Source organism: Oncorhynchus tshawytscha, linkage group LG19, assembly GCF_018296145.1.
Source record: "Oncorhynchus tshawytscha isolate Ot180627B linkage group LG19, Otsh_v2.0, whole genome shotgun sequence".
Lineage (NCBI taxonomy): Eukaryota > Metazoa > Chordata > Actinopteri > Salmoniformes > Salmonidae > Oncorhynchus > Oncorhynchus tshawytscha.
Genome location: NC_056447.1, coordinates 11734167 through 11760779, shown reverse-complemented (window position 1 = coordinate 11760779; position 26613 = coordinate 11734167). Strand labels below are relative to the sequence as shown.

The following is a 26613-nucleotide window of genomic DNA, read 5'->3' as shown; positions in this document are numbered from 1 at the left end:
CTCTCACCTGCTCCATTTCTTCCGTTACCCTCTTCTCCCTCTCCTTCTCTATCTTTTCCATTTCCTTCTTGACCCTCTTCTCCCTCTCCGCCTCTCCTTCTCTTTCGTTTCCATTTCCTTCTTGACCCTCTTCTCCCTCTCTGCCTCTCCTTCTCTTTCGTTTCCATTTCCTTCTTGACCCTCTTCTCCCTCTCTGCCTCTCCTTCTCTTTCGTTTCCATTTCCTTCTTGACCCTCTTCTCCCTCTCCGCCTCTCCTTCTCTTTCGTTTCCATTTCCTTCTTGACCCTCTTCTCCCTCTCTGCCTCTCCTTCTCTTTCGTTTCCATTTCCTTCTTGACCCTCTTCTCCCTCTCTGCCTCTCCTTCTCTTTCTTTTCCATTTCCTTCTTGACCCTCTTCTCCCTCTCCGCCTCTCCTTCTCTTTCTTTTCCATTTCCTCCATTACCCTAGCTCACTGACTCTCTCCTTCATTTTCTTCTTCAAACCTTCCAACTCCTCCCCCCTCACTCGATCCAACGCCTCCCTCTTCCTCTTGATCTTCTCTCTCTGTCGTCTTCTCCTTCGCTCTCTCAATCCACTCTCTCACTCGCTTCATCTCTGTTTCCACTTACCGCCTTATCTCGTCTCCTCATTTCACCCTCCTATCTTGACCTTCTCCTTCTTCTCCAGCTTCACCTACTCCACCTTCTTCTTAAACATTTCCTCTCTCTCTTTCAACTGTTTCATCCCTTCTTCCAAATCCTCTCGGACTCTCTCCACATCCTCCAATTACATTTCTGTTGTTTATCTCTTACTCGCTCACACTCTCCATCTTCTCCTATTTCTCCTCTATTGCCTCCTTCAACTGATCCACCTCCTTTTTTTCTCCTCCATCTCTGTCATCACTCTCTTTACCTCCATTTTCTACTCCTCCATATTCAACTTCACCGCCTCCTCTTTCTGTTTCTCCATGTCTGACATCCCCCTCCTTACCTCCATCTTCAGCTTCTCGTCCATATGCAACTTCACATGCTCCACCTCCTTCCTCTTCTCAAACTCCTCCCTCTTTTCTCTCCACTTCTTCCTCCTCTTCTCCCTCTTTTCTCCAATTCATCTTCTCCTTCAAGTCCCCCAACTATTCTTTCACTCTACCTCATCCTTTGCCTTCTCTTCCACATCTATTTTCATCATGTCCATTTCCTTCTCTTCCTTTTTAATCATCTCTCCTGAGCGTTGGGCTGGTAACCGAAAGGTTGCTAGATCGAATCCCCGAGCTGACAAGGTAAACATCTGTCCTTCTGCCCCTGAGCAAGGCAGTTATCCCGTCATTGTAAATAACTGACTTGCCAGATCCACTTAAATAAAACTTTTTTTAAATTCTTGCCGTCTTCTTCAGTCCTTCATCCATTTTATTTTCACCTTCTCTTCCTCTTGTTGTATCCTTCTCAAGCTGTTTAAGGAGAACATTCACTGTGTTTTCATGCATGTCTGTATTCAAACTCTTTTATTCACACTATCTCCCTCTCCATTTCTCTCCTCCAGCCCTCTTTCCATTTGAGCAACTGGATAGAAAAGATATCTAATGAAATGTGATCTGCTCACCAGGTTTGCTGCTAGATGGTGCCACCTGCTGTTGTCCACATTGAACCCCTAAACTGCTCGAGGAGCACTATACTGGGGCTGACTCTCTCTGTGTGGTGGTTAGGGTATAGTACTGGGAAAGCCAAAAAATTAAATCAAAGAGTCAATAAATCAATCAACCCAATCAATCAACCCAACCAATGAATCTAATCTAATCTAGTTTAGTCTAGTCTCTATCATTGAGTTCTAGTAAAAAACAACATTTAATTACACTTACTAACAGAGGGGACATAGTATGACATTATTAAAGTTAGCTAGATTGTAATTTTTTTAAATAAGAATAGCTCACCAAATAGGCGACTTGATTAGGGAACTGATTATTGATCAGGGCAAACAGCACAAGGCTGTTGTCTATTGTCCCCTCTTTGGTTTTTCAGGTTGGTGGGGAAAAGAGATGAAAAAAAGGAAAGAAATGAAATGTCTATGATGCCATCTATTTTGTGAAGTGCACCAGTCCCTCCTGCAGCAAAGCACCCCCACAACATGATGCTGCCACCCTCGTGCTTCACGGTTGGGATGGTGTTCTTTAGCTTGCAAGCCGCCCCCTTTTTCATCCAAACATAACGATGGGCATTATGACCAAACAGTTCTATTTTTGTTTCGTCAGACCAGAGGACATTTCTCCAAAAAGTACGATCTTTGTCGCCGTGTGCAGTTGCAAACCGTAGTCTGGCAGGCCTCTCTCATCTTTTTAAGTGGAAGAACTTGCACAATTGGTGGCTGACTAAATACTTTTTTGCCCCACTGTATAGCTTCAATAAAGTTCCAACCGGAGTATTCCTTTGTGTCTTGATGAGCAATGGAACGCAAGTGGATACCATGAGGAATGCGTGTGATCAGAAAATGGCTGACTGCCAGACACCTGATACATTCTGCTCTCATTCAGTCCCACAACACAGTATAAGTCTCATTCAAATTTCTATAGACGGTTAACATCTAGTGGAAGCCCTAGGAAGTGCAACATCATTTATATCTCAAGGGGATCTGTGGTGAATACATACTAAGCTCAGATTTCTCACTTCCTGTTTTGATTCCTCCTCATGATTTTGCCTGCCATATGAGTTCTTTTATACTCACAGACATCATTCAAACAGTTTTAGAAACTTTAGAGTGTTTTCTCTCCAATACTACTAATAATATGCATATATTAGCAACTGAGACTGAGGAGCAGTCCGTTTACTTTGGGCAACTTATATGAATAAGAACAAAGTTAGTATAAAGGTATTTACTCAACAAAGCATCCTCCACTCATGTTGCCAAACATACCCTCGTAAAACTGACCATCCTGCAGATACTTGACTTTGGCGATGTCATTTACAGAATAGCCTCCAACACTCTACTCAGCAAATTGGATGCAGTCTATCACAGTGCCATCCGTTTTGTCACCAAAGCCCCATGTACTACCCACCACTGCGACCTGTATGCTCTCGTTGGCTGGCCATCGCTACATATTCGTCGCCAAACCCACTGGCTCCAGGTCATCTCTAAGTCTTTGCTAGGTAAAGCCCCACCTGATCTCAGCTCACTGGTCACCATAGCAGCACCCACCCATAGCACGCGCTCCAGCAGGTATTTTTCACTGGTCATTCCCAAAGCCAATTCCTCTGTTGGCCGCCTTTCCTTCCAGTTCTCTGCTGCCAATGACTGGAACGAACTGCAAAAATCACTGAAGCTGGAGACTCATATCTCCCTCAATAACTATAAGCACTAGCTTAAAGTTAGTCAGAGCAGCTCACAGATCACTGCACCTGTACATAGCCCATCAGTAAATAGCCCATCCAGCTACCTCATCCCCATCCTGTTATTTATTTCTTTATTTTTGCTTCTTTGCACCCCAGTATCTCTACTTCCACGTTCATCTTCTGCACATCTATCACTCTAGTGTTTAATTGCTAAATTGTAATTATTTTGCCACTATGTAATTATTTTGCCACTACTTTTTTGCCCCACTGTATATTATTCGTAGCCTTTTATTTATCATTACAACTATAAGGCCATAAGCGAACAAGAAAATGCTCATCCAGAAGCACGCTCCTAGTGGCCGGGGACTTTAATGCAGGCAAACTTAAATCCATTTGACCAAATTTCTACCAGCATGTCACATGTGCAACCTGAAGGAAAACAACTGTAGACCACCTTTAGTCCACACTCAGAGAAGCATACAAAGCCCTTCCTCACCTCCATTTGGAAAATCTGAACATAATTCTATCCTCCTGATTCCAGCTTTCAAGCAAAACCTAAAGCAGGTATTACCAGTGACACGCTCAATACGGAAGTGGTCAGATGACGCGGATGCTAAGCTACAGGACTGTTATGCTAGCACAGACTGGAATATGTTCTGTGATTCATCCAATGGCATTGAGGAGTATGCCACCTCAGTCATCAGCTTTATTGATAAGTGCATTGACGACGTCGTCCCCACATGGATTACAGGAAACATCTTCAAAGAGCTAAAGGCTAGAGCTGCCGCTTTCAAGGAGCGGGACACTAATCCGGACGCGTATAAGAAATCCCACTACTTCCTCAGACGAACCATCAAACAGGCAAAGTGTCAATACAGGGCAAAGATGGAAATCATACTACACCGGCTCCGACGCTCGTCAGATGTGGCAGGGCTTGAAAACTATTACAGACAACAAAGGGAAACCCAGCTGCGAGCTGACCAGTGACACGAGCATTACAGACGAGCTAAATGCCTTTTATGCTGGCTTCAAGGCAAGAAACACTGAAGCATGCATGAGAGCACCAGCTGTTCCGGACGACTGTGTGATCACGCTCTCCGTAGCCGATGTGAGCAAGAAGTTTAAACAGGTCAACATTCATAAAGCTGCGGGGCCAGATGGATTACCATGACGTGTACTCAAAGCATGCATGGACCAACTGGCAAGTGTCATCACTGACATTTTCAACCTTTCACTGACCGAGTTTGTAATGCAGATCTGTATCAAACGAAGCGAAGGTAACCTGCCTAAATAATTACTGCCTGTTTTCTTTCTTTTTTTTTATACTGCTGCTACTCTCTGTTTATTATCTATGCATAGTCACTTTACAAATTACCTCGACTAACCTGTACCCTGCACATTGACTCGGTATCGGTATCCCCTGTATATAGCCTCGTTATTGTTATGACAATTATTGTGGGGAATGTTTTCCTGGCACACGTTAGGTCTCTTGATAAGAATTCAGGCTTTTCTGGAGGCAAAGGGGGGGGGGGTCAGACACAATACTAGATGGGTGTACCTAATAAACTGACCACTGAGTGTATGTACACTCAGTTGCTGCAGACATATTATTTTGAATAAAAAGTGGTGCCTTTTATCTTAGAAATACAAATTATTATGGAAAGGCTTATTTAAATGCAAAACTAAGCCGAACACCATGTCTGTTGGTTGACTTTTTCAGTTGTTATTGGAGTCACTGAGCAAATAATGAATTTGATGGTTCTTTGTGTATTCTAAGTTTGTTTTATTTTTGATTCCATCATATTTCCAAAAGTTGACTAACTTTTCTATTAAGTTAATATCACCCTCAGCATCTAATATTATTTTGTGTTATAGGTTAATTTGTTGTAATTTCTATTAAATTCTTGTGAAAGAGATATGTGCTTATTTACACAGGGACACTGTAAATCTTCTACACTGAAAATGAAAACAACTAACATTATTTACAATCTCACTATCATGAGTGGACTATGTACCTTGTATTCAGCTGTGATGATTGATGTTTTCGTTTTAAATACCACATAGGCGTTTACATAGGCTAATACTTCAAATACTGTATGTCACTATAAAGAAAATACTGTAAAATACTAATCAAGTGAAACCGGTTATTGAAATAAACCAATAGACTGCTTTATATTGACATACGTCACGTAGGTAATGGCTTGCGTCACAGTTTCGACGGAATACCTATCATACTTTTCTACAGGAGCAGTCGGTCGGTGCGGAAGGGCGTAGGGTTCTTGTTCGTCGAAAGAATATATTTCAAACCGAGTGGGCCAACGTGTCAACAATTACTGAATTGCACTTTGATTGCTGAAATAAGCGAATCGTTTTTTTATTACCGAAATCGGACACATCGCTGGCTTTTAAAACAAAGGCTTCAGGTGTTGGGGCCGACATGTTTGTCAGCGGCTTGGTTTCGGTGTTTTTATTCTTTCATGCAACAGGTGAGTGCTCCTTCTGTCGATCTAAACTCCTCATGACTTTAAACTAGCCCTGCGTTTATACTATTCTACGTTTCAATGTAGTGTTTATTGTATTAGTAAGATATGCACTTGATTGCTGTATATTTTCTAAACTGGCACTTTAGGCCCACAGGTAGGCACAGGTCATAGATCAGTTTACCCAACCCAAAATAAGAAAACAACATAATTAACAGACCTGGGATCAGTAGGGGCTTGCCTTGGCTAAGTCTTTGTACACAGTTCTTAAAAACTAGGAAACAATAGATCTACAATGATTCACATACATCTGACTAGCTATTAAAAATAGAACCTAGTCAGACCATTACTAGGTGGGCTCTCAAGTGAAGTCTTAAGGCGCTGCATCTCGTCACTACAGGTGTCAATACAGACCCTGGTTTGATTCCAAGCTGTATCACAACTGTCTGTGATTGAGAGTCCCATAGGGCGGTGCACAATTGGCCCAGGGTCCTCCGGGTTAGTGTTTGGTCCGGGTAGGCCGTCATTGGAAATAAGAATTTGTTCTTAACTGATTTGCCTAGTTAAATAAATAGATGTAAAAAAAAAAAATACTCTGTTGCAGCTGGCTGAGGGGTGTTATTAGATAGGTTTGGCATAGCACAGAGAATTTCAATACTTTGCCAATACTTCCTGACTTGAAAGACAACCAATGTCTTCTAAATGTCCATGTCTAGTTGCAGGTGGTTAATTTGAATTTAGAAAATTAAATGTAGTATTTTTTTCGCTCCATGAAGTAATCTGACAATGTGTACGCCATCTTGACTATGTCAAATATTTGATTTTGCTGGGCACCGGTCCATGGCCCGTGATGTGATCGGCCAACAGTGGTGAGAGAGGAGCGCCCTTCTCAAATCGAACAGTGATCTGCGATGATCGGTCGTGTTGTTAACATGATGCCTCCTCCGGAAACATCTCTTTTCTGTCAAATACATTGCTTTCGGAAAGTATTCAGACCTCGACCTTTTCCACATTTTGTTACGTTACAACCTTATTCTAAAACGGATTAAAAAAAATGTATCCCCAGCAATCTACACACGATACCCTATAATGAAAAAGCGAAACAGGTTTTTTTTGAATTTTTTGCAAATGTATTAAAAACAAAAAAAGATTAGTTACGTAATTATTTAGAACCTTTCCTATGAGACATGAAATTGAGCTCAGGTGCACCCTGTTTCCATGGATCATCCTTGAGATGTTTCTACAACTTGATTGGAGTCCACCTGTGGTAAATTCTATTGATCGGACATGATTTGTAAAGGCACACACCTGTCTATATAAGGTCCCTCAGTTGACAGTACATGTCAGAGCAAAAACCAAGCCATGAGGTCAAAGGAATTGTCCGTAGAGCTCCGAAACGGGATTGTGTCCAGTCCCAGATCTGGTGAAGGGTACCAAGGCATTTATGCAGCATTGAAGGTCCCCAAGAACCCAGTGGCCTCCATCATTTTTAAATGGAAGACGTTTTGAACTGGCTGCCTGGCCAAACTGAGAAATCGGGGGAGAAGGGCCTTGGTCAGGGAGATGACCAAGACCCTGATGGTCACTCTGACAGAGCTCTAGAGTCCCTCTGTGGAGATGGGATAACCTTCCAGAAGGACAACCATCTCTGCAGCACTCCACCAATCAGGCATTTATGTGGCCAGATGGGAGCCACTCCTCAGTAAAAGGCACATAACAGCCCGCTTGGAATTTGCCAAAAGGTACTGAGTAAAAGGTCTGAATACTTATGTAAATGTGATATTTCCGTTTTTTTTATTGTGTGTGTGTGTCGTTTGATGGGGGGAACTATAAACTTTTGAATAAGGCTATAACCTAAAAAAAAAATGTAATAAGTCAAGGGGCCTGAATACTTTCTGAAGGCCCTGTATGTTGGAATTGTCAAGCTAGTTTTCACTGGGAAGGCAGATGAAGAGTTTATCAAAAGCAATCACTTTTTTGTGTGAAAACACAGTATCCTACTCATTACTCCTCATGTTTATTATTTCCCTTTTGTTTTGAACCAGCTTTACCGTGGGATTTGAAGGGGGCACCTGGCTCACGCCCGGGAGTCAGCCCGGTTCCAACACGAATGCAATCAACTTTCACCCTGTGCAAAACACGCTTAGATGATTTGAATCCCCTCATTGATTGAGACCGGTGGGTGCCCACCCCAAAGTGCTGCATGTCATGACCCTAACCTGTCTCAATCAATGAGAGAAGATCTAAAATGGACAAGGTGTCGGTGTACACATTGTTGGATTACATCAGGGAGCAAAACATTTTAATTTATTAACTGAGCATTTTTTCTAAGTTCAAACTAGACATGGACATTTAGAAGACATTGGTTGTCTTCCAAGTCGAAAATTGAGGAAGTATCGTCTAGTTAAGGTTGGTCACAAATTCTCTGTGCTATGCCAAACAGTACTCTGCGATGAAAGTAGATTTAATTTCTTCCAGATACAGGGACCTGCACGTGCTTTTTTAAATACTTTTTTGGGGGCCTAAGCATATAATTACATATAGAATCCCTAATAATTTAATGTGATCTCTGTGGGCCTAATAATCCAGATGTCATCTAACTTTTAAAATGTATGTGCCTATCTTTTTTTTATTAATGTGGCATAAACACAACCAGTCATGTGATGTTTTCATCTGATTGTCAAACTATCACTTCAAAAGGCTCATGTAGGTTACTGGCACACGTTACTCAGGGCCGGCAGGAAGATTTTACTGACACGGTGTGGGGGGAACAAATTATTTTCAGCCTTGTTTTGATTTTTTTTTCTGCTTATACTTTGACATTTGGAAGGCTTTGTTCGTCAACTTGTCTATAATTAGAATGCATGCAGCTTCTCTTCTGTCATTACTTGATGCTCTTCTAGAATACTAAATAAAGCCTTGCTCACCAGAATGTAATAAACCAATAGAATGATCAATGCAGGGTCTCCCGAGTGGCGCAGTGGTCTAAGGCAGTGCTAGCCGTGCCACTATAGATTCTTGGTTGGAGTCCAGGCTCTGTCGCAGCCGGCCGCGACCGGGAGACCCATGGGGCGGCGCATAATTGGCCCAGCGTCGTCCGGGTTAGGGGAGGGTTTGGCCGGCAGGGATGTCCTTGTCCCATCGAGCACTAGCGACTCCTGTGGGGGGCCGGGCACAGTGCACGCTAACACTGTCGCCAGGTGCACGGTGTTTCCTCCCGACGCATTGATATGGCTGGCTTCCGGTTTAAGCGGGCAATGTGTCAAGAAGCAGTGCGGCTTGGTTGGGTCGTGTTTCGGAGGACGCACGGCTCTCAACCTTCGCCTCTCCCGAGTCCGTCTGGGAGTTGCAGCGATGAGACTGTAACTACCAATTGGATACCAGGAAATTGGGGAGAAAATGAGTATTAAAAAAAAGTGATCAATGCATCAACAGTCTAGTTGACAAAATTTCTCCTTCTCTCACAGAGCGAGGATGTTTGGGGACCGGTTTCAGGGAAATTAAAAGCTGTGAAAATGATCCATCATGTTTTGTCTTGGATACATATTTTATGTGGTTAAAAATAAAATACTGTCAGCTTTTGTCACTGAAAGAAATTGCACATCTATGCTACACGACACAGTCCCTAAGTGCGCGTCCTTATTCTCAAAGCTGCTGAAAGAAATAAATCACATTTCATGTTCCAGTGACAATTACCATTTGATTTATCATTTTACTGCGAGGACTACTTAATTCTGCAGGAGTTCATATTCTAATAGGCTACATGTGAGGTGTACAGTCAGTGTCCAGACTTCAGTTAGTATTCCAACTATTAGACTACTCCACTCTAAAATAATTCCATCATCAATAACAGTGTCATTTGATAAATGCAAAGAGACATCACTTACAAAACATCAGTGTTATGAATGACATTCGTGATTGTCATTCCTTAGGCGGACACGTCTTGTAACCTCAATTTGTGCCTACACTGCTGTGCGTCTCGGTCTCGGCCACTCCCCTCTGCCACATTTCACTGTTATCATTGAATAAACATGTTGACCTGCTTGAAGCCAATGTCAGAGCCATAATAGGGCTTCATACATTTTTAAACGAATTTGTTGATTATATCGGTATAGGAAACAACCCATTCATCTGAGTTGAAACTGACCGTAATTCTTCCCCTCTCTCTATGGTGAATCACTGTCATATCCTAGCAGAATAACTGTGTTATTCTCCACCGCTGACCTGCTGGTAGGAGGACTGTTTGGTCTGGGAGGAGTGGCTCTGGGTGGGACGAGACTGGACCTCCTCCTGGGCCTGTGGGGGGATGGAAGGGGAGGAGAATTGAGTTGAGAAATTGCCTGATTTCACAGTAGGACCTCGGCGATATGAACATGTTGGGAATGTAGGTAGTTTAGAATGTCCTTGAAATTCACTTAAAAACAACATCAAACCATATATATATATATATATATAGATTGCACAACATGCGCTTCCTAATCACTTCCAGTAATCACCAGGTACTGTGTGTGTGTGTGTGCTCCCGTTCATTCATTATGTCTTGCAACCCTTTTCCCATTTTTAAGAACCAAATAGAAGCAAACTAAACAAAATGGGGAGGGACCTACCTGAATTTGTCCAATATAATCTTGCTGCCGGGGCTTTCCGCTAGCAGTTGTAACGGCTGTATGGAAGCATTTTCATTGCACCATTACAATGTGTAGCTAACTTGAAAGCAGAGTTGACAGGGAACAATATACTTTTCAAACGCGTACAATTTCCAGAGTAGGCTCTGGTACTTTTAATGATATTACCCATTTTGTACATAGAAATTGACATTATAGGTAATTAATCAATCATATCCCTCCTTTAGGATTGCACATACAGCAAATCACCAGCAATGGGAGTTCGCCTTGAATCCATTTACCATTCATTCTGTTGGTGGTGCTCCTGATACTGATTCAAACTTCCGAATTAGCAGAGAGCCCACTCTGGAAATGTTATGTACTAATTTGTTTGGACAAGTATAGGTCTTAAAATGAACCAAATCAAAAAAGGATACTTTTGAGATTCATGTTAAAAAAAATATTATGTTGAGTAAATGAATGTCCGTGTTTGTATTTCAGAATCTATGCATATTCCATATGTGAGAACACACTATAAGGAATATAATGACACCATGATGTTGTCTGTATCATGTACGGTTCACAGATCATCAAGTCTTACAGTAGGCAGGTGTAGGTCTAACAATGGCCTAAAATGGCCACTTTCATCATGATTGTGATACAAATGTAAAAAGCACGTCAAACAGCCTTACTCCCAATTTAAGTCTCTCGGTGAAAATTGTTCTGACAACCTGAGATGTCAAAAATAGTTTCTTCCTCCGCTGGTGTGGAATCGCCATTTATCTTTCTAAATATTCTCTGTTTTTTGGAGTACCACCTGTAACTGGACACAGTAATTTATAAGAGACAAGATTCTTCCGAATCTCGAACTGAACATATCGGGTTTTCCACTAGCGACGGTGTGACGCTGTGTGGAAGCATTTACATCTCGGTTAGAATGTGTAGCTACTTTCAAGCTGTAGTCCACTGTGAGTCAAGTCGGCCGAGTGATATGGTCCTTTAACAAGACACTTATGGGCCACGCTGAACTATTGGGCAGCCTTTGTGCTGTACAAAAACACTGTGATTTATAATCTTAGTTTCAAGAGTTAAACATTTGACTGGTGTAGAAGGCCTTTAGACACCTTCCAGACATCAACACAAGGGCCACTACTTTCCAGCTGTAATCTGTGTGGTTAATGTCTCACCTTGGAAGCTCTGCCTTCCCACCCCCGATACTCACGTAACAAGGAAATCGATCAATGGGGTTTATCTGACTAAACCATTTCCCTAAATGGGCAAACTAAACTCTCTTATCTCTTTGTTGTTCAGTCACTAACTCCCCTCAAATAAAATCTGTTGAGTAAAAGTAAAGGCACTTTCTATTCTGGTGGAAAGTCACCCAGCTAAATACTACTTGAGTAAAAGTATCTGGTTTTAAATGTACTTAAGTACAGTGGTAGAACAACTACACACAGTTGTTATACTTGAGTAAAGGTAAGAAAATGCTATACATCAAATTCTTTATATTACGCAAACCATAAGGAACAATTATTATAAAAATAATTAAAAAATACAAACAGCCAGGGGCACACACCAACACTTGGATATAATTTACACACTCCAACACTTGGATATAATTTACACACTCCAACACTTGGGTATAATTTACAAACGCTGTATTTGTGTTTAGTGAATCCGCCAGATCAGAGGCAGTAGGGACTATACCATGTTATATTGATAGGTGCGTGAATTGGATTATATTGCTGTCCTGCATGAGCACTCGAAATGCAACGAGTACTTTTGGGTGTCAGGGAAAATGTCTGGGGAGTAAACGTTTTCAAAAAATAATAAATAGTAAAATACAGATGCTACCAAGTATTTTTACATAGTTACTTTACACCACTGGCTGGATATATAATATCCTCTAATACAACACTAGTGTGTAGAAATTAGCTAGGCTATCCTATCCTGCATGTACCTGACGAAGGAATGTACAGTATTACTACCCAGGTTGTGACTGTTACTAATGTCATGTGTGCCACCTGCCTCTGGTGCCTGTCTGTTGCGGGGACATACTTTTGGTGGTGAATGGCGTGACTGCTCAGTGGGTCTCTGGCTGGACCATAGACTCTAAATGTCTGGAGTGGACATACTGACAGTCCAGTCTATTCAAATTCAAATTTAGAAAGAGGCTTTATTGTCCAAATGTCCATCCAATTTCTATTAAGCGGGAAATAATCTAGTGTTGGTTTCCCACTCTGAAAGGTCCCTTCAGACTGTTTTGGCCCAGTTCCACATGAAGGTTTCTGGCTCACTACAGAGGAGTGAGTCACATTTACCAGAATTTGTCAGCAGTCAGTCCACACGCTGTAGGCTTCAGGCCATTGGTTGGCAGAGCACCAGACATGCTCTTAGGGCTTTAAAATGTGATAGGGGCGGGTCATTAAAAGGTTGTTCCTAAGTTCAGCAGAAACTAAACCGGTCATCTCTGAAGGTGTGTGTTTCTGTTGTGGTGGTAAGACTGGAGCACTTGGTGTTTTGAATTCCAAAGATGCAATGTCATCTCCTTCATTTCCCTGACTGCTCGCTTTACTTTTCTCTCCCTTTCCCCAGGTGTAGAGGCCTTCATGGTTACAACCAAAAATCCAAATGTGAGGGCTAAAGAGAATGAGGGTAAGTCCTGGAGAATGGAAATGAGCTCTAAATGGGCAGTTTCTAAAATAACCAAGAGCTTTCACCTGTCATTGTGCGTGTGTGTGTTACAAGCAAGGAATAATGTATTTTAGAAAATGTATTTATTATTTGTATATATTATATGCTATTTTGCATATTTATCCCCAAGCAATGTAGTTATAATGATCGATCTCATCTCTACAGGGGCTGATCTTTACTGTACTCCCTCGGCTGACTTTGGGGCAGATGCCAGAGTGGAGTGGAAGTTTAGGGACATGAAGGGTTCTACGACCTATGTCATTTTCGATGGGAAACCCACCAGTAAGTACACAAACTGTTCAGACTTGATTCCAAAGAAATGCATGACCTATGACTTCTTGTATTTGTGTCGTGATTACTTCTGCATTTTTCTACAATTAGGGCTAGATATACTTCTTCACAAATGAGTTACCTGTCATAATAATGACTTTTTTTTATAATCGCTGATTTTCTTGCTCTCTCTCTCTCTCTCTCTCAGCACTTTATGAGGGCCGTGTCACCAAGTTTGATGGGATGCTGAGGTTCAGCAAGGTGACCCGCAAAGATAACGGGCAGTATCAATGTGAGGTGTCGAACAAACAGTATGTTGGGGATGTCAACGTGAATCTCACTGTTTTAGGTAAGGAGAGTCGTATCATCTAACTGTTGCGCAACATATCTATCATTTCCGGTGAATTAACCAATAAGGCCTGAGGGGGTGTGGTATATGGCCAATATACCACGGCTATGGGCTGTTCTTACATACGATGCAAGGCGGAGTGCCTGGACACAGCCCTTAGCCGTGTTATATTGGCCATATATCACAAACCGCCGAGGTGCCTTATTGCTATTATAAACTAGTTACCAACATAATTAGAGCAGTAAATCAATGTTTTGTCATACCAATGGTAAACGGTGTGATATACCATGGCTTTCAGCCAATTAGCATTCAGGGCTAGAACCACCCAGTTTATAATTATTATTGTTCTAGAACAGAGCTAGACACTGCTTTTGAAAGATTATTTGTGGGACTGCATTCATCCCAGTGTGAGAAACTGAGAAACCATTTCATGTTTCCATGATGCTATGACAATATGAGTGAATTGATTCGTGATATCACGGCCATAAGATGTAAATATTATTTAATCAAATAAGAGTACTTTATTAATTGATGATTGCACCAGCCAATATAAATACACAATAAAAACACACAGAACAGAACAGGTTCTAGCTGGTTGCTGAGTCACTAAAACAGGTTAGTGCCTCTCTGCTCTCACTCTCTGCTGCCTCTCACTACCTCTCTTACATCCTCCTGCAGTACCTCCATCCGTGCCCATGTGTAGGATCCCTACCTCTGTGACGACGGGGCATCGCGTGCTACTGTCCTGTCATGATGCAGAGGGGTCTCCTTCCCCCACCTACAAGTGGTATAAGGACAAGACCCCTCTTCCTGAGAACCCCAGCCAGTTCCCTGCCTTCAAGAACTACACCTACAAGATCAATCCTCTCAATGGCAACCTGGTCAGTGGTGCTGAATACACCTCACCTGGATCATATTCATTAGGGCACACTGTAACAAACCATTTTGCAATGGACAACAAAAACAATATATTTTTGGGAGGAGCCTAATTAGTACAATCCAGGTCCCAGATGTGTTTGTGCTGAATGGTCAACTCGGCAGGCTAAAGGAGTCATCATGCTTCAGTTCGGCTAGCCAAACTCAGCTAGGCGAAACTAACAACTGCTTGCATACTCCCTTAAAAAACCTTTGCTTGAAAAACATTTTTAAAAAGCGGCAATAGTACTTTTTCCATCTTGAGACGCCTCAAAATAGTCAAATTTAATCTGATAACTCAAGACATCTGTCATTAATTTGGACGTTTTTGGCGAGGAGATCTTAGTCGTGCGATTTTACATCTTGCTAATATTTTTGGTGCAGTAGTGAAGAAATGTGGATAAATTATTTATTATTACGTTGAATGACAACAAACACTTAATTGAAGAATCTCTACTGTTGACCAATCACCGACGAAGGGGAGTTGACTTTGGCTGAGGACTTTGGCTGAGGACTTTGGCTGAGGACTTTGGCTGAGGACTTTGGCTGAGGACTTTGGCTGAGGACTTTGGCTGAGGACTTTGGCTGAGGACTTTGGCTGAGGACTTTGGCTGAGGACTTTGGCTGAGGACTTTGGCTGAGGACTTTGGCTGAGGACTTTGGCTGAGGACTTTGGCTGAGGACTTTGGCTGAGGACTTTGGCTTGCCTAGAGAAAAAATGTTGTGCGGACAAACAACCAAGAAAAAAAAAACTTGCCGAAGACCAAAATGTTGTCATATGCACAAACTGTTACGAACTGTTTTGGCTGGGAAGCATGCGAATGCCCTTAACACAACAGTACTGTTTGGCAACTTCACAGTTGTTCACCTTGTATTTTAAATCAGTGATTTGTAAACATCTCTACTGCAGGAGTTTCCCTCTGCTTTGGTGATAGATACAGGAGACTACAGCTGTGAAGCTATGAACGATGCCGGCCCTGTTCAACGCTGTCAAGCTGTGAGGATGGAAGTCCGTAAGTGCCCTTTACTTTCTATGGGGAAAAGCCCATTGCAGACTAGCCTGGGCTAAACCGGGGATAAGAATAAACATTTTACCAAAATTAAAAGAAATATAGAATTGTTCAACTAACTTATTTACTGGGCCATCAACTCGATGTAAAACACTATGGTTTGGTTGAAAGCTCACTGACAAATAAAAAAATATTTATAGGAAGGCGATAAAGGAAAGTGTTTCCTGCACACTGAAATATAGGTCATAGGCAAGGCTCTAAAGTGCGACCGGTCGCATATGCTCCTAAATATTTTACTGTGCGGCTTGGAATGTTTAGCTCCTACAAAACAAATCTACCAGATATAATTGTTTTAATGATTAGGCTTCACAGTACCACTGTTTCTGAGTGCCCTAGAGAGAGAAAAAAAGCAAGCAGTGTTTGCACCATTACATCAGAGATAACCGCTTGTCTCTAGCCTAAACCGTTCAAAGATTGACCATATTACCAGCGTTAGGTTTCTCCCCTTCTTCGGCGCATTGGCTGGACGCATCTCAATTGACTGGGTGCATTTTACATTCAGAAACGGGCCGTTTAATCCTCCGGCCTGTTCAGGTCTCCAGACTGCGACCATTTAGTCGCATTTTGACACCCTTTGACTTGGCTGTGCGAGGGAATATTTTTATTGGTCACATCGGTGCGAGCTGCACATTCTACATGGTCACTTCACTCAAAACGTCCTTTTTCTAAAACCATGATTTGGTCAAACAGTATAGAACATTATCCTCATGATTCCTGTAATAAAAGCCTCCCTGACCCTGTACCTATTTTGCTGTGGCATGGTGTGTCACGTGAGCCACTCTCTCCCCTTTCCCGGGGGAAAAAGTGTCCTGATTTGAATAACATTTAAATATCCAGTTGCTTGGAAAACACAGCTGTCATGGTTGGAGTGAGGAGGTTCTCCGGTTTCTGTAGGTATACTTTTGTTTATTTCACAACTCTCAATTTTGAGCTCTAACTATTTTGCAAACAAGATATTTTATATGCCTTTGTGATACGGAGCATGCAAAATGTGAATATGCCATTGGGAGCGCATAAGCCTCATTGGGGCGGTAGGCTACAACTGCAAGGTTTTTTGGGACATTACATTTTACTGTTAGATTAATACATGGCTACTAGCAGTGGGTATTATAAACTCAGCAAAAAAAGAACCGTCCCTTTTTCAGGACCATGTCTTTCAAAGATAATTCATAAAAATCCAAATAACTTCATAATCTTCATTGTACACATTATACACAGGCAGTTAGAAAAGCCAAGGCTAGCATTTTTCTACGGCTGGCCATGCTTTCCACCTGGCTACCCCTACCCCGGTCAACAGCACTGCACCCCCCCACAGCAACTCGCCCAAGCCTTCCCCATTTCTCCTTCTCCCAAATCCGTTCAGCTGATGTTCTGAAAGAGCTGCAAATTCTGGACCCCTACAAATCAGCCGGGCTAGACAATCTGGACCCTTTCTTTCTAAAATTATCTGCCAAAATTGTTGCCACCCCTATTACTAGCCTGATCAACCTCTCTTTCGTGTCGTCTGAGATTCCCAAAGATTGGAAAGCAGCTGTGGTCATCCCCCTCTTCAAAGGGGGGACACTCTTGACCCAAACTGCTACAGACCTATATCTATCCTACCATGCCTTTCTAAGGTCTTCGAAAGCCAGGTCAACAAACAGATTACCGACCATTTCGAATCTCACCATACCTTCTCTGCTATGCAATCTGGTTTCAGAGCTGGTCATGGGTGCACCTCAGCCACGCTCAAGGTCCTAAACGATATCTTAACCGCCATCGATAAGAAACATTACTGTGCAGCCGTATTCATTGATCTGGCCAAGGCTTTCGACTCTGTCAATCACCACATCCTCATCGGCAGACTCGACAGCCTTGGTTTCTCAAATGATTGCCTCGCCTGGTTCACCAACTACTTCTCTGATAGAGTTCAGTGTGTCAAATCGGAGGGTCTGCTGTCCGGACCTCTGGCAGTCTCTATGGGGGTGCCACAGGGTTCAATTCTTGGACCGACTCTCTTCTCTGTATACATCAATGAGGTCGCTCTTGCTGCTGGTGAGTCTCTGATCCACCTCTACGCAGACGACACCATTCTGTATACTTCCGGCCCTTCTTTGGACACTGTGTTAACAACCCTCCAGGCAAGCTTCAATGCCATACAACTCTCCTTCCGTGGCCTCCAATTGCTCTTAAATACAAGTAAAACTAAATGCATGCTCTTCAACCAATCGCTACCTGCCCGCCTGTCCAACATCACTACTCTGGACGGCTCTGACTTAGAATACGTGGACAACTACAAATACTTAGGTGTCTGGTTAGACTGTAAACTCTCCATCCAGACCCATATCAAACATCTCCAATCCAAAGGTAAATCTAGAATTGGCTTCCTATTTCGCAACAAAGCATCCTTCACTTATGCTGCCAAACATACACTTGTAAAACTGACCATCCTACCAATCCTCGACTTTGGCGATGTCATTTACAAAATATCCTCCAATACCCTACTCAGACTGCATCCAATTTGTTATCACAGTGCAATCCGTTTTGTCACCAAAGCCCCATATACTACCCACCATTGCGACCTGTACGCTCTCGTTGGCTGGCCCTCGCTTCATACTCGTCGCCAAACCCACTGGCTCCATGTCATCTACAAGACCCTGCTATGTAAAGTCCCCCCTTATCTCAGCTCGCTGGTCACCATAGCATCTCCCACCTGTAGCACACACTCCAGCAGGTATATCTCTTTAGTCACCCCCAAAACCAATTCTTTCTTTGGCCGCCTCTCCTTCCAGTTCTCTGCTGCCAATGACTGGAACGAACTACAAAAATCTCTGAAACTGGAAACACTTATCTCCCTCACTAGCTTTAAGCACCAACTGTCAGAGCAGCTCACAGATTACTGCACCTGTACATAGCCCACCTATAATTTAGCCCAAACAACTACCTCTTTCCCTACTGTATTTCATTTATTTATTTATTTTGCTCCTTTGCACCCCATTATTTTTATTTCTACTTTGCACATTCTTCCACTGCAAATCTACCATTCCAGTGTTTTACTTGCTATATTGTATTTACTTTGCCTCCATGGCCTTTTTTTACCTTTACCTCCCTTATCTCACCTCATTTTCTCATATCGTATATAGACTTGTTTATACTGTATTATTGACTGTATGTTTGTTTTACTCCATGTGCAACTGAGTTGTTGTATGTGTCGAACTGCTTTGCTTTATCTTGGCCAGGTCGCAATTGTAAATGAGAACTTGTTCTCAACTTGCCTACCTGGTTAAATAAGGTAAAATAAAATAAAACATTGTAAAGGGTTAAACACTGTTTCCCATGCTTGTTCAATAAACCATAAACAATTAATGAACATGCACCTGTGGAACGGTCGTTAAGACACTAACAGCTTACAGGCGGTAGGCAAATAAGGTCACAGTTAGGAAAACTTAGGACACTAAAGAGGCCCTTCTACTGACTGAAAAACACCAAAAGAAAGATGCCCATGGTCCCTGCTCATCTGTGTGAATGTGCCTTCGACATGCTGCAAGGAGGCATGAGGACTGCAGATATAGGCAGGGCAATAAATTGCAATGTCCGTACAATGAGACATCTAAGACCGAGCTACAGGGAGACAGGACAGACAGTTGATCGTCCTCGCAGTGGCAGACCACGTGTAACAACACCTGCACAGGATCGGTACATCCAAACATCACACCTGCTGGACAGGCACAGGATGGCAATAACTGCCCGAGTTACACCAGGAAGCACAATCCCTCCATCAGTGCTCAGACTGTCCGCAATAAGCTGAGAGAGGCTTGACTGAGGGTTTGTAGGCGGCAACAACGTCGCCTATAGGCACAAACCCACTGTCGGTGGACGAGACAGGACTGGCAAAAAGTGCTCTTTACTGACGAGTTGCGGTTTTGTCTCACCAGGGGTGATGGTCGGAGTTGCGTTTATTGTCAATGGAATGAGTGTTACATCTCACAGCAAGATCTGGCAAATCTGGTGCAGTCCATGAGGAGGAGATGCACTGCAGTACTTATTGCAGCTGGTGGTCACACCAGATACTGACTGTTTTTCTTTTCTTTTTTACCCCCCCATCACTGGATTAGGTTGCACATTCAAATATGAAAAAATAACTTATTTCTTGAATACCATTTCAGTAGTCTATTACACTTTTTAATGAAGAACTCTGTATGACTTTCTGATGATAATGAGGAGGATGTTAAATGTCATTTAGCAGATGCTCTTATTCAAAGTGACTTAGTCATGCGTGCATACATTTTACGTATGGATGGTTCCGGGAATCGAACCCACTATCCTTGCATTACAAGAGCCATGCTCTACCAACGGAGCCATGCTCGCAACCCCACCATTTTTTGGGGTGTGACCAAATCATGGGCTGGTGGCCCTCGTGCCACTAAGTTTTTCAGTTGGTGCCACATGCTCATAATTTAGTCGCACCAAAACAGTGGGCTCTATTCCCGGGACAGTGTGGTCTATTCCCGGGACTGCCAGGACAGTGGGTTCTATTTCCGGGACAGTGGGGTCTATTCCCGGGACTGCCAGGACAGTGGGTTCTATTCCCGGGACAGTGGGTTCTATTCCCGGGACAGTGGGTTCTATTTCCGGGACAGTGGGGTCTATTTCCGGGACTGCCAGGACAGTGGGTTCTATTCCCGGGACAGTGGGTTCTATTCCCGGGACAGTGGGTTCTATTCCCGGGACAGTGGGGTTCTATTCCCGGGACAGTGGGGTCTATTTCCGGGACAGTGGGGTCTATTTCCGGGACTCCCAGGACAGTGGGTTCTATTCCCAGGACAGTGGGTTATATTCCCAGGACAGTGGGGTCTATTTCCGGGACTGCCAGGACAGTGGGTTCTATTCCTGGGACAGTGGGTCTATTTCCGGGACTGCCAGGACAGTGGGTTCTATTCCCAGGACAGTGGGTCTATTTCCGGGACTGCCAGGACAGTGGGTTCTATTCCCGGGACAGTGGGGTCTATTCCCGGGGCTGCCAGGATAGTGGGTTCTATTCCCGGGACAGTGGGGTCTATTCCCGGGACTGCCAGGACAGTGGGTTCTATTCCTGGGACAGTGGGTTCTATTCCCGGGACAGTGGGTTCTATTCCCGGGACAGTGGGGTCTATTTCCGGGACAGTGGGGTCTATTCCCGGGACTCCCAGGACAGTGGGTTCTATTCCCAGGACAGTGGGTTATATTCCCAGGACAGTGGGTTCTATTCCCAGGACAGTGGGGTCTATTTCCGGGACTGCCAGGACAGTGGGTTCTATTCCCGGGACAGTGGGGTCTATTCGGGGCTGCCAGGACAGTGGGTTCTATTCCCGGGACAGTGGGGTCTATTCCCGGGGCTGCCAGGATAGTGGGTTCTATTCCTGGGACAGTGGGGTCTATTCCCGGGACTCCCAGGACAGTGGGTTCTATTCCCAGGACAGTGGGGTCTATTTCCGGGACTCCCAGGACAGTGGGTTCTATTCCCAGGACAGTGGGGTCTATTTCCGGGACTGCCAGGACAGTGGGTTCTATTCCCAGGACAGTGGGGTCTATTCCGGGACTGCCAGGACAGTGGGTTCTATTCCCGGGACAGTGGGTCTATTTCCGGGGCCAGGACAGGATAGTGGGTTCTATTCCCGGGGCTGGGATAGTGGGGTCTATTCCCAGGACTGCCAGGACAGTGGGTTCTATTCCCAGGACAGTGGGTCTATTTCCGGGACTGCCAGGACAGTGGGTTCTATTCCCGGGGCTGCCAGGATAGTGGGTTCTATTCCCGGGACAGTGGGGTCTATTCCCGGGACTGCCAGGATAGTGGGGGAAATGTTAGTGTGCAGCCCTGCTGTTGCAGCAGATTCACATGTGACCTGTAAACCTCAAATGTTGCCATGCTGGTTGGGCTGGTAGTGATGTTGCCAAACAACCTTTTGAAATCATAAACAGTGCTAGTTGGTGCTGGTGCTAGTTGTTACACACACTGTTTTCATCAATCAAATCCATCAAATGTATTTCTAAAGCCTTTTTTCATCAGCGGTTTGGTCTAGATGTATTGTTTGCTTTGTTCTTTATTGCATACAGAACTCACATATTGCTTTTCCACACGAGGACCATAGTGTTCAACTGAACCTGAGATATTGAAACTATTTCACCCTCCCATTTTGACTTTGTCGTTTAGAAATGTGAGCCAGTGTAACACATCTCATTTCCCTCCCACTTTCTATAATGCTCTGTCTCTCTCTCTCTCTCTAGGCAACATAAACACTGGAGGTATTGTTGCTGGGGTGATCGTGGCTCTCCTGGCCCTGGCCCTGCTGTGCTTCGGACTGTGGTACGCCCACCGCAAAGGATACATGCCCAGTGAGTTTATATCCCCTATTCACCCTAAGGACTCCTCATCCTGTGTTAAGAAAGTGTCTAGTAGGAATGCTGATCTAGAATCCAATTGGCCTTTTAGATGATAATGAATTAGATCAAGCTGATCCTAACGGTTATAGGCTTATTTCTATTTTGCCCTGTTTATCAAGTGTTTGAAAAACGTGTCAATAATCAACTGACTGGCTTTCTTGATGTCTATAGTATTCTCTCTGGTATGCAATCTGGTTTCCGCTCAGGTTATGGATGTGTCACTGCGACCTTATAGGTCCTCAATGATGTCACCATTGCCCTTGACTCTAAGCAATACTGTGCTGCTATTTTTATTGACTTTGCCAAAGCTTTTGATACGGTAGACCATTCCATTCATTCGGCTAAGGAGTATTGGTGTCTCTGAGGGTTCTTTGGCCTGGTTTGCTAAATACCTCTCTCAAAGAGTGCAGTGTATAAAGTCAGACAAAGTCAGACAATCTGCTGTCTCAGCCACTGCTTGTCACCAAGGGAGTACCCCAAGACTCAATTCTAGGCCCCACGCTCTTGTCAATTTACATCAACAACATAGCTCAGGCAGTAGGAAGCTCTCTCATCCATTTATATGCAGATGAAACAGTCTTATACTCAGCTGGCCCCTCTCTGGATTTTGTGTTGAATGCTCTACCACGAAGCTTTCTTAGTGTCCAAGCTTTCTCTACCCTTAACCTTGTTCTGAAGACCTCCAAAACAAAGGTCATGTGGTTTGGTAAGAAGAAAGCCCCTCTTTCCACAGGTGCTATTACTACCACTGAGGGTGTAGAGCTTGAGGTAGTCACCTAATACAAGTACTTGGGAGTCCTCCTCTCAGCACATATCAAAGCTACAGGCTAAAGTTAAATCCAGACTTGATTTCCTCTATTGTAATCGCTTCTCTTTCACCCCAGCTGCCAAACTAACCCCGATTCAGATGACAGTCCTACTCATGCTAGATTACTGAGACATAATTTATAGATCGGCAGGTAAGGGTGCTCTCGAGCGGCTAGACGTTCTTTACCATTCGGCCATCAGATTTGCCACCAATGCTCCTTATAGGACACATCACTGCACTGTATACTCCCCTGTAAACTGGTCATCTCTGTATACCCTGTCGTGGAAATTTCCTCTATTTACCAAATCATGAGAGCAAACCACACACAAGTCAGAGTTAGTTATCACAAAGTCCATCTTTAATTATATGAGCTCTATCACAACCCTGTGACTCAGATCAATTCAGTGTCTATCAATGAATTCTCTGAGAGTCCCTCACACATTTCAACTGAGATCCTTTATAGCAAAGACACATATGAGACTATAGTCACATAGTCTCACACAGCATAGGCATAATTTATCGTTCAGCTTTGTCTCCTATACTATGTTCTCTTCTCAAACTCAGAACCATAAACAAATCCTCCATATCAACAACCATATATCAAATCCATCCTATCTTGACAAGATCACAGAGAAACACTGACTGGCACACAGACATTGTGGAGCCAAGAGATACACGCTTGACCTCTCCCCTCTCTCCGGCCCAAGCAACTTAGTCTTGACATAGAACAGATACTGCAACCCCGCCACAGTATTATACAAAAATAACATTCTGATGAGAAGTAACTTACAAACATAAGATGAATATAAAACATCTTACCTATGTTACAAACTAATTCTGATTTTTCCCCAACAACCCGTCACAAGACCCACTGGTTGATGCCTATTTAAAACACTCTTAGGCCTCACTCCCCCCTATTTGAGATATCTACTGCAGCCCTCATCCTCCACATACAACACCCATTCTACCAATCACATTCTGTTAAAGGTCCCCAAAGCACACACATCCCTGGGTTGCTCCTCTTTTCAGTTCGCTGCAGCTAGCGACTGGAGCGAGCTGCAAGAAACACTCAAACTGGACAGATTTATTGCTGTCTCTTCATTCAAAGACTCAATCATGGACACTCTTACTGACAGTTGTAGCTGCTTTGTGTGATGTATTCTTGTATCTACCTTCTTGACCTTTGTGCTGTTCACTGTGTCCAACGGTGCTTGTACCATGTTTTGTGCTGCTACCATGTTGTGTTGCTACCATCTTGTCATGTTGTGTTGCTACCGTGCTGTGTTGCTGCCTTGCTATGTTGTTGTCTTTGGTCTCTTTATGTAGTGTTGTCTCGTTGTGATGTGTGTTTTTGTCTTATATTGTTTTTTAAAATCCCAGGCCCCGTCCCCGCAGGAGGCCGTCATCGTAAATAAGAACTGACTTGCCTAGTTAAATAAAAATACGACATGGACAGAGGGAACCTGATCCGTGATCTATACTCCTACTTTAAGACACTATAAATACAGGGCCAGATCAGGGACTGATAACTTGCGGTTCATAATGTCTCTAACCTTCAAATGTCACATTTGTCTCACTATTTATACATTTTTTTTCTTTTGCCCTTACAGAAAAGAGTGAAAGGTAACTGATTACTTTCTATCTGCGATATCTTCTTGTTAATGCATGACTTAGCAGATTGGTTTTACAGTGCCAGAGTTGAGGGCTTACACTAGTTTGTAGGTTTTTCAATTGTGTTGTGTACAGTTTGCCTCCACGTTTTGTGATAACATGTCCTTGTACATCTTACAAACAGTTGATAATACAACAGTATGGTACACTGTAAAGAAGTTGATAGATATACAGATGTTTCTGCTGCCTTCATATGTTGTTTCTCTTGCAGCAAACCCAAACCCTCAGTGGTCTACCAGCCATCATCGGAGTCCGGCGATGAAGAAGATGTTAGTTTCATCTGTATTTTCCCACTTGTTACAAGTCTGAGGCTTTTGGTTTTTTTGGCCTTTTAATTTCAGGAGTATTTCTTCCATCTTATGTTTGTATAGTTTTTGCAAACAGAAAATGTTATTGAAAAGAACAGACAGTAGTATTTGTCTATTTAGGAGGAACTCTCAGCTGCTGAAAATCATTTGTGTATGCTTAGTTCTCCTCTCGGTTTGCTCTCATAGGGAAATTCCATTTTTGATAAACAAAGCCCTTTGTATCCCTAGATCATTATTGTGATCGTAGTGTGTTATATGGTTTGGTTGTCAGGGAAATTATTTTTACTGAGTTCCCTTTCCTGTAATGTGTAATATATGGCATTCAGCAGATTATTTTATCCAAAGTGACTTAGTCATGCGTGCAGAAATTTTACTTATGGGTGCTTTTCGTGAATGGAACCCATTATCCTGCCGTTGCAAGCTCCATGATCTATCAACTGAGTTACAGAGGACCACATGCAGTACCATCTCTAAAGAGTTAATGGTTGCTGTCCTTTTCATGATCTATCAACTGTGTTACAGAGGACCACATGCAGTACCATCTCTAAAGAGTTAATGGTTGCTGTTCTTTTCATGATCTATCAACTGTGTTACAGAGGACCACATGCAGTACCATCTCTAAAGAGTTAATGGTTGCTGTTCTTTTCATGATCTATCAACTGTGTTACAGAGGACCACATGCAGTACCATCTCTAAAGAGTTAATTGTTGCTGTCTTTTCATCTTTTGTATTTCAGTGAAAAGGTGTAGCCTCGTTTCGTAACCGCAATCTTCTGTGTCTGTTTCAGGGGGAATTCAGACAGAAGTCTTCTTTCGTGGTATAGCCAGGGCGTGCAACACATGTCCCGGATATACCCAGGAGTCTACAGCAACTAGTGACTATGGGTGCGTCCCAATAACATCTCCCCTTTCTCCTGAAGTGTGCTGTCGTTCACTCCTTCCTACAAATCTCAAAGCATTGGGTTGTTGGATGCATGGGTTAGTGGGTGTTTCCACCGAATTTCTTAAACCAGTCATTTTCTTTCAAATCAGCGAAGGGAAGTGAACAAGTGCACACTTTGGGGGTAGAAGAGATAATTGGGACATAGCCTATAAATGACAATACCACTGCCCCTTATACCTGCTCACTGTGGATAGGTGTGAATTGGTGTGGTTTGATTTTTAACATTTTTATTCCATATGATTCTAAAAACAACATGAATTTGGCAGTTACCTACAACTGTACTGTTTTGTGGTGACTGTATAGATTTGAAAAAATACTTCCGCTTATACTTCATATTTTTCAAGTGCCTCCGTTCTGTGAAAGAAATCTCGCATTCAAGGAAATGTAATGGGGGGGGGGGGACTGGAAATGAATTTATGAAATCTTAAAGAACACTGGCCATTCATTTTCTAATCCTAATACTACATGCCTTGCTTTCTTTTATGGCTTTTCCCAAATTGCAAAATATTCCCTACAGAGTGCGCTACTTTGGACCAGGGCTCATACAGTAGTGCATTGTGTAGGGTATTTGGTGCAGTTGTGGTACACATACCTTGTGTGTTACGTCTACTCTAAATCCATGCTTTCAGTGAGTTGTAATGTGAAATGTTTTGTTTACGATAGATACAGACATTTGTTTGGCATTGTGTTAGTATTAGAATCAAACTCCATTGTGTTGTTATTGCATCTGCTTGTTGCGAGGTTGCTGGTCCCAGATCTGTTTGTGCTGTCATGACAACTCATGAGGAGTTGTCAAGACACC

General features: G+C 43.1%; 1 protein-coding gene across 1 annotated transcript; it reads left to right on the top strand.

The window, feature by feature from the left end:
- The first annotated feature begins 5520 nt into the window (after nucleotides 1–5520).
- On the top strand, nucleotides 5521–26238 carry LOC112218373 (junctional adhesion molecule A). Its single transcript, XM_024379106.2, has 10 exons — nucleotides 5521–5787; nucleotides 12981–13040; nucleotides 13245–13361; nucleotides 13558–13698; nucleotides 14377–14579; nucleotides 15524–15626; nucleotides 21927–22034; nucleotides 24501–24513; nucleotides 24773–24830; nucleotides 25657–26238. Exons 1-10 carry the CDS (start codon nucleotides 5739–5741, stop codon nucleotides 25690–25692), a joined length of 888 nt encoding a protein of 295 aa, XP_024234874.1. The 5' UTR covers nucleotides 5521–5738; the 3' UTR covers nucleotides 25693–26238.
- Nucleotides 26239–26613: the final 375 nt, after the last annotated feature.

Excerpts from the sequence above, each read along its gene's own strand:
- LOC112218373 (XM_024379106.2), top strand. The coding sequence starts at position 5,739 with ATGTTTGTCAGCGGCTTGGTTTCGGTGTTTTTATTCTTTCATGCAACA. Across the intron at positions 5,788-12,980 it reads TTTATTCTTTCATGCAACAG|GTGTAGAGGCCTTCATGGTT; the intron begins GTGAGTGCTCCT and ends CCCTTTCCCCAG. Across the intron at positions 13,041-13,244 it reads GAGGGCTAAAGAGAATGAGG|GGGCTGATCTTTACTGTACT; the intron begins GTAAGTCCTGGA and ends TCATCTCTACAG.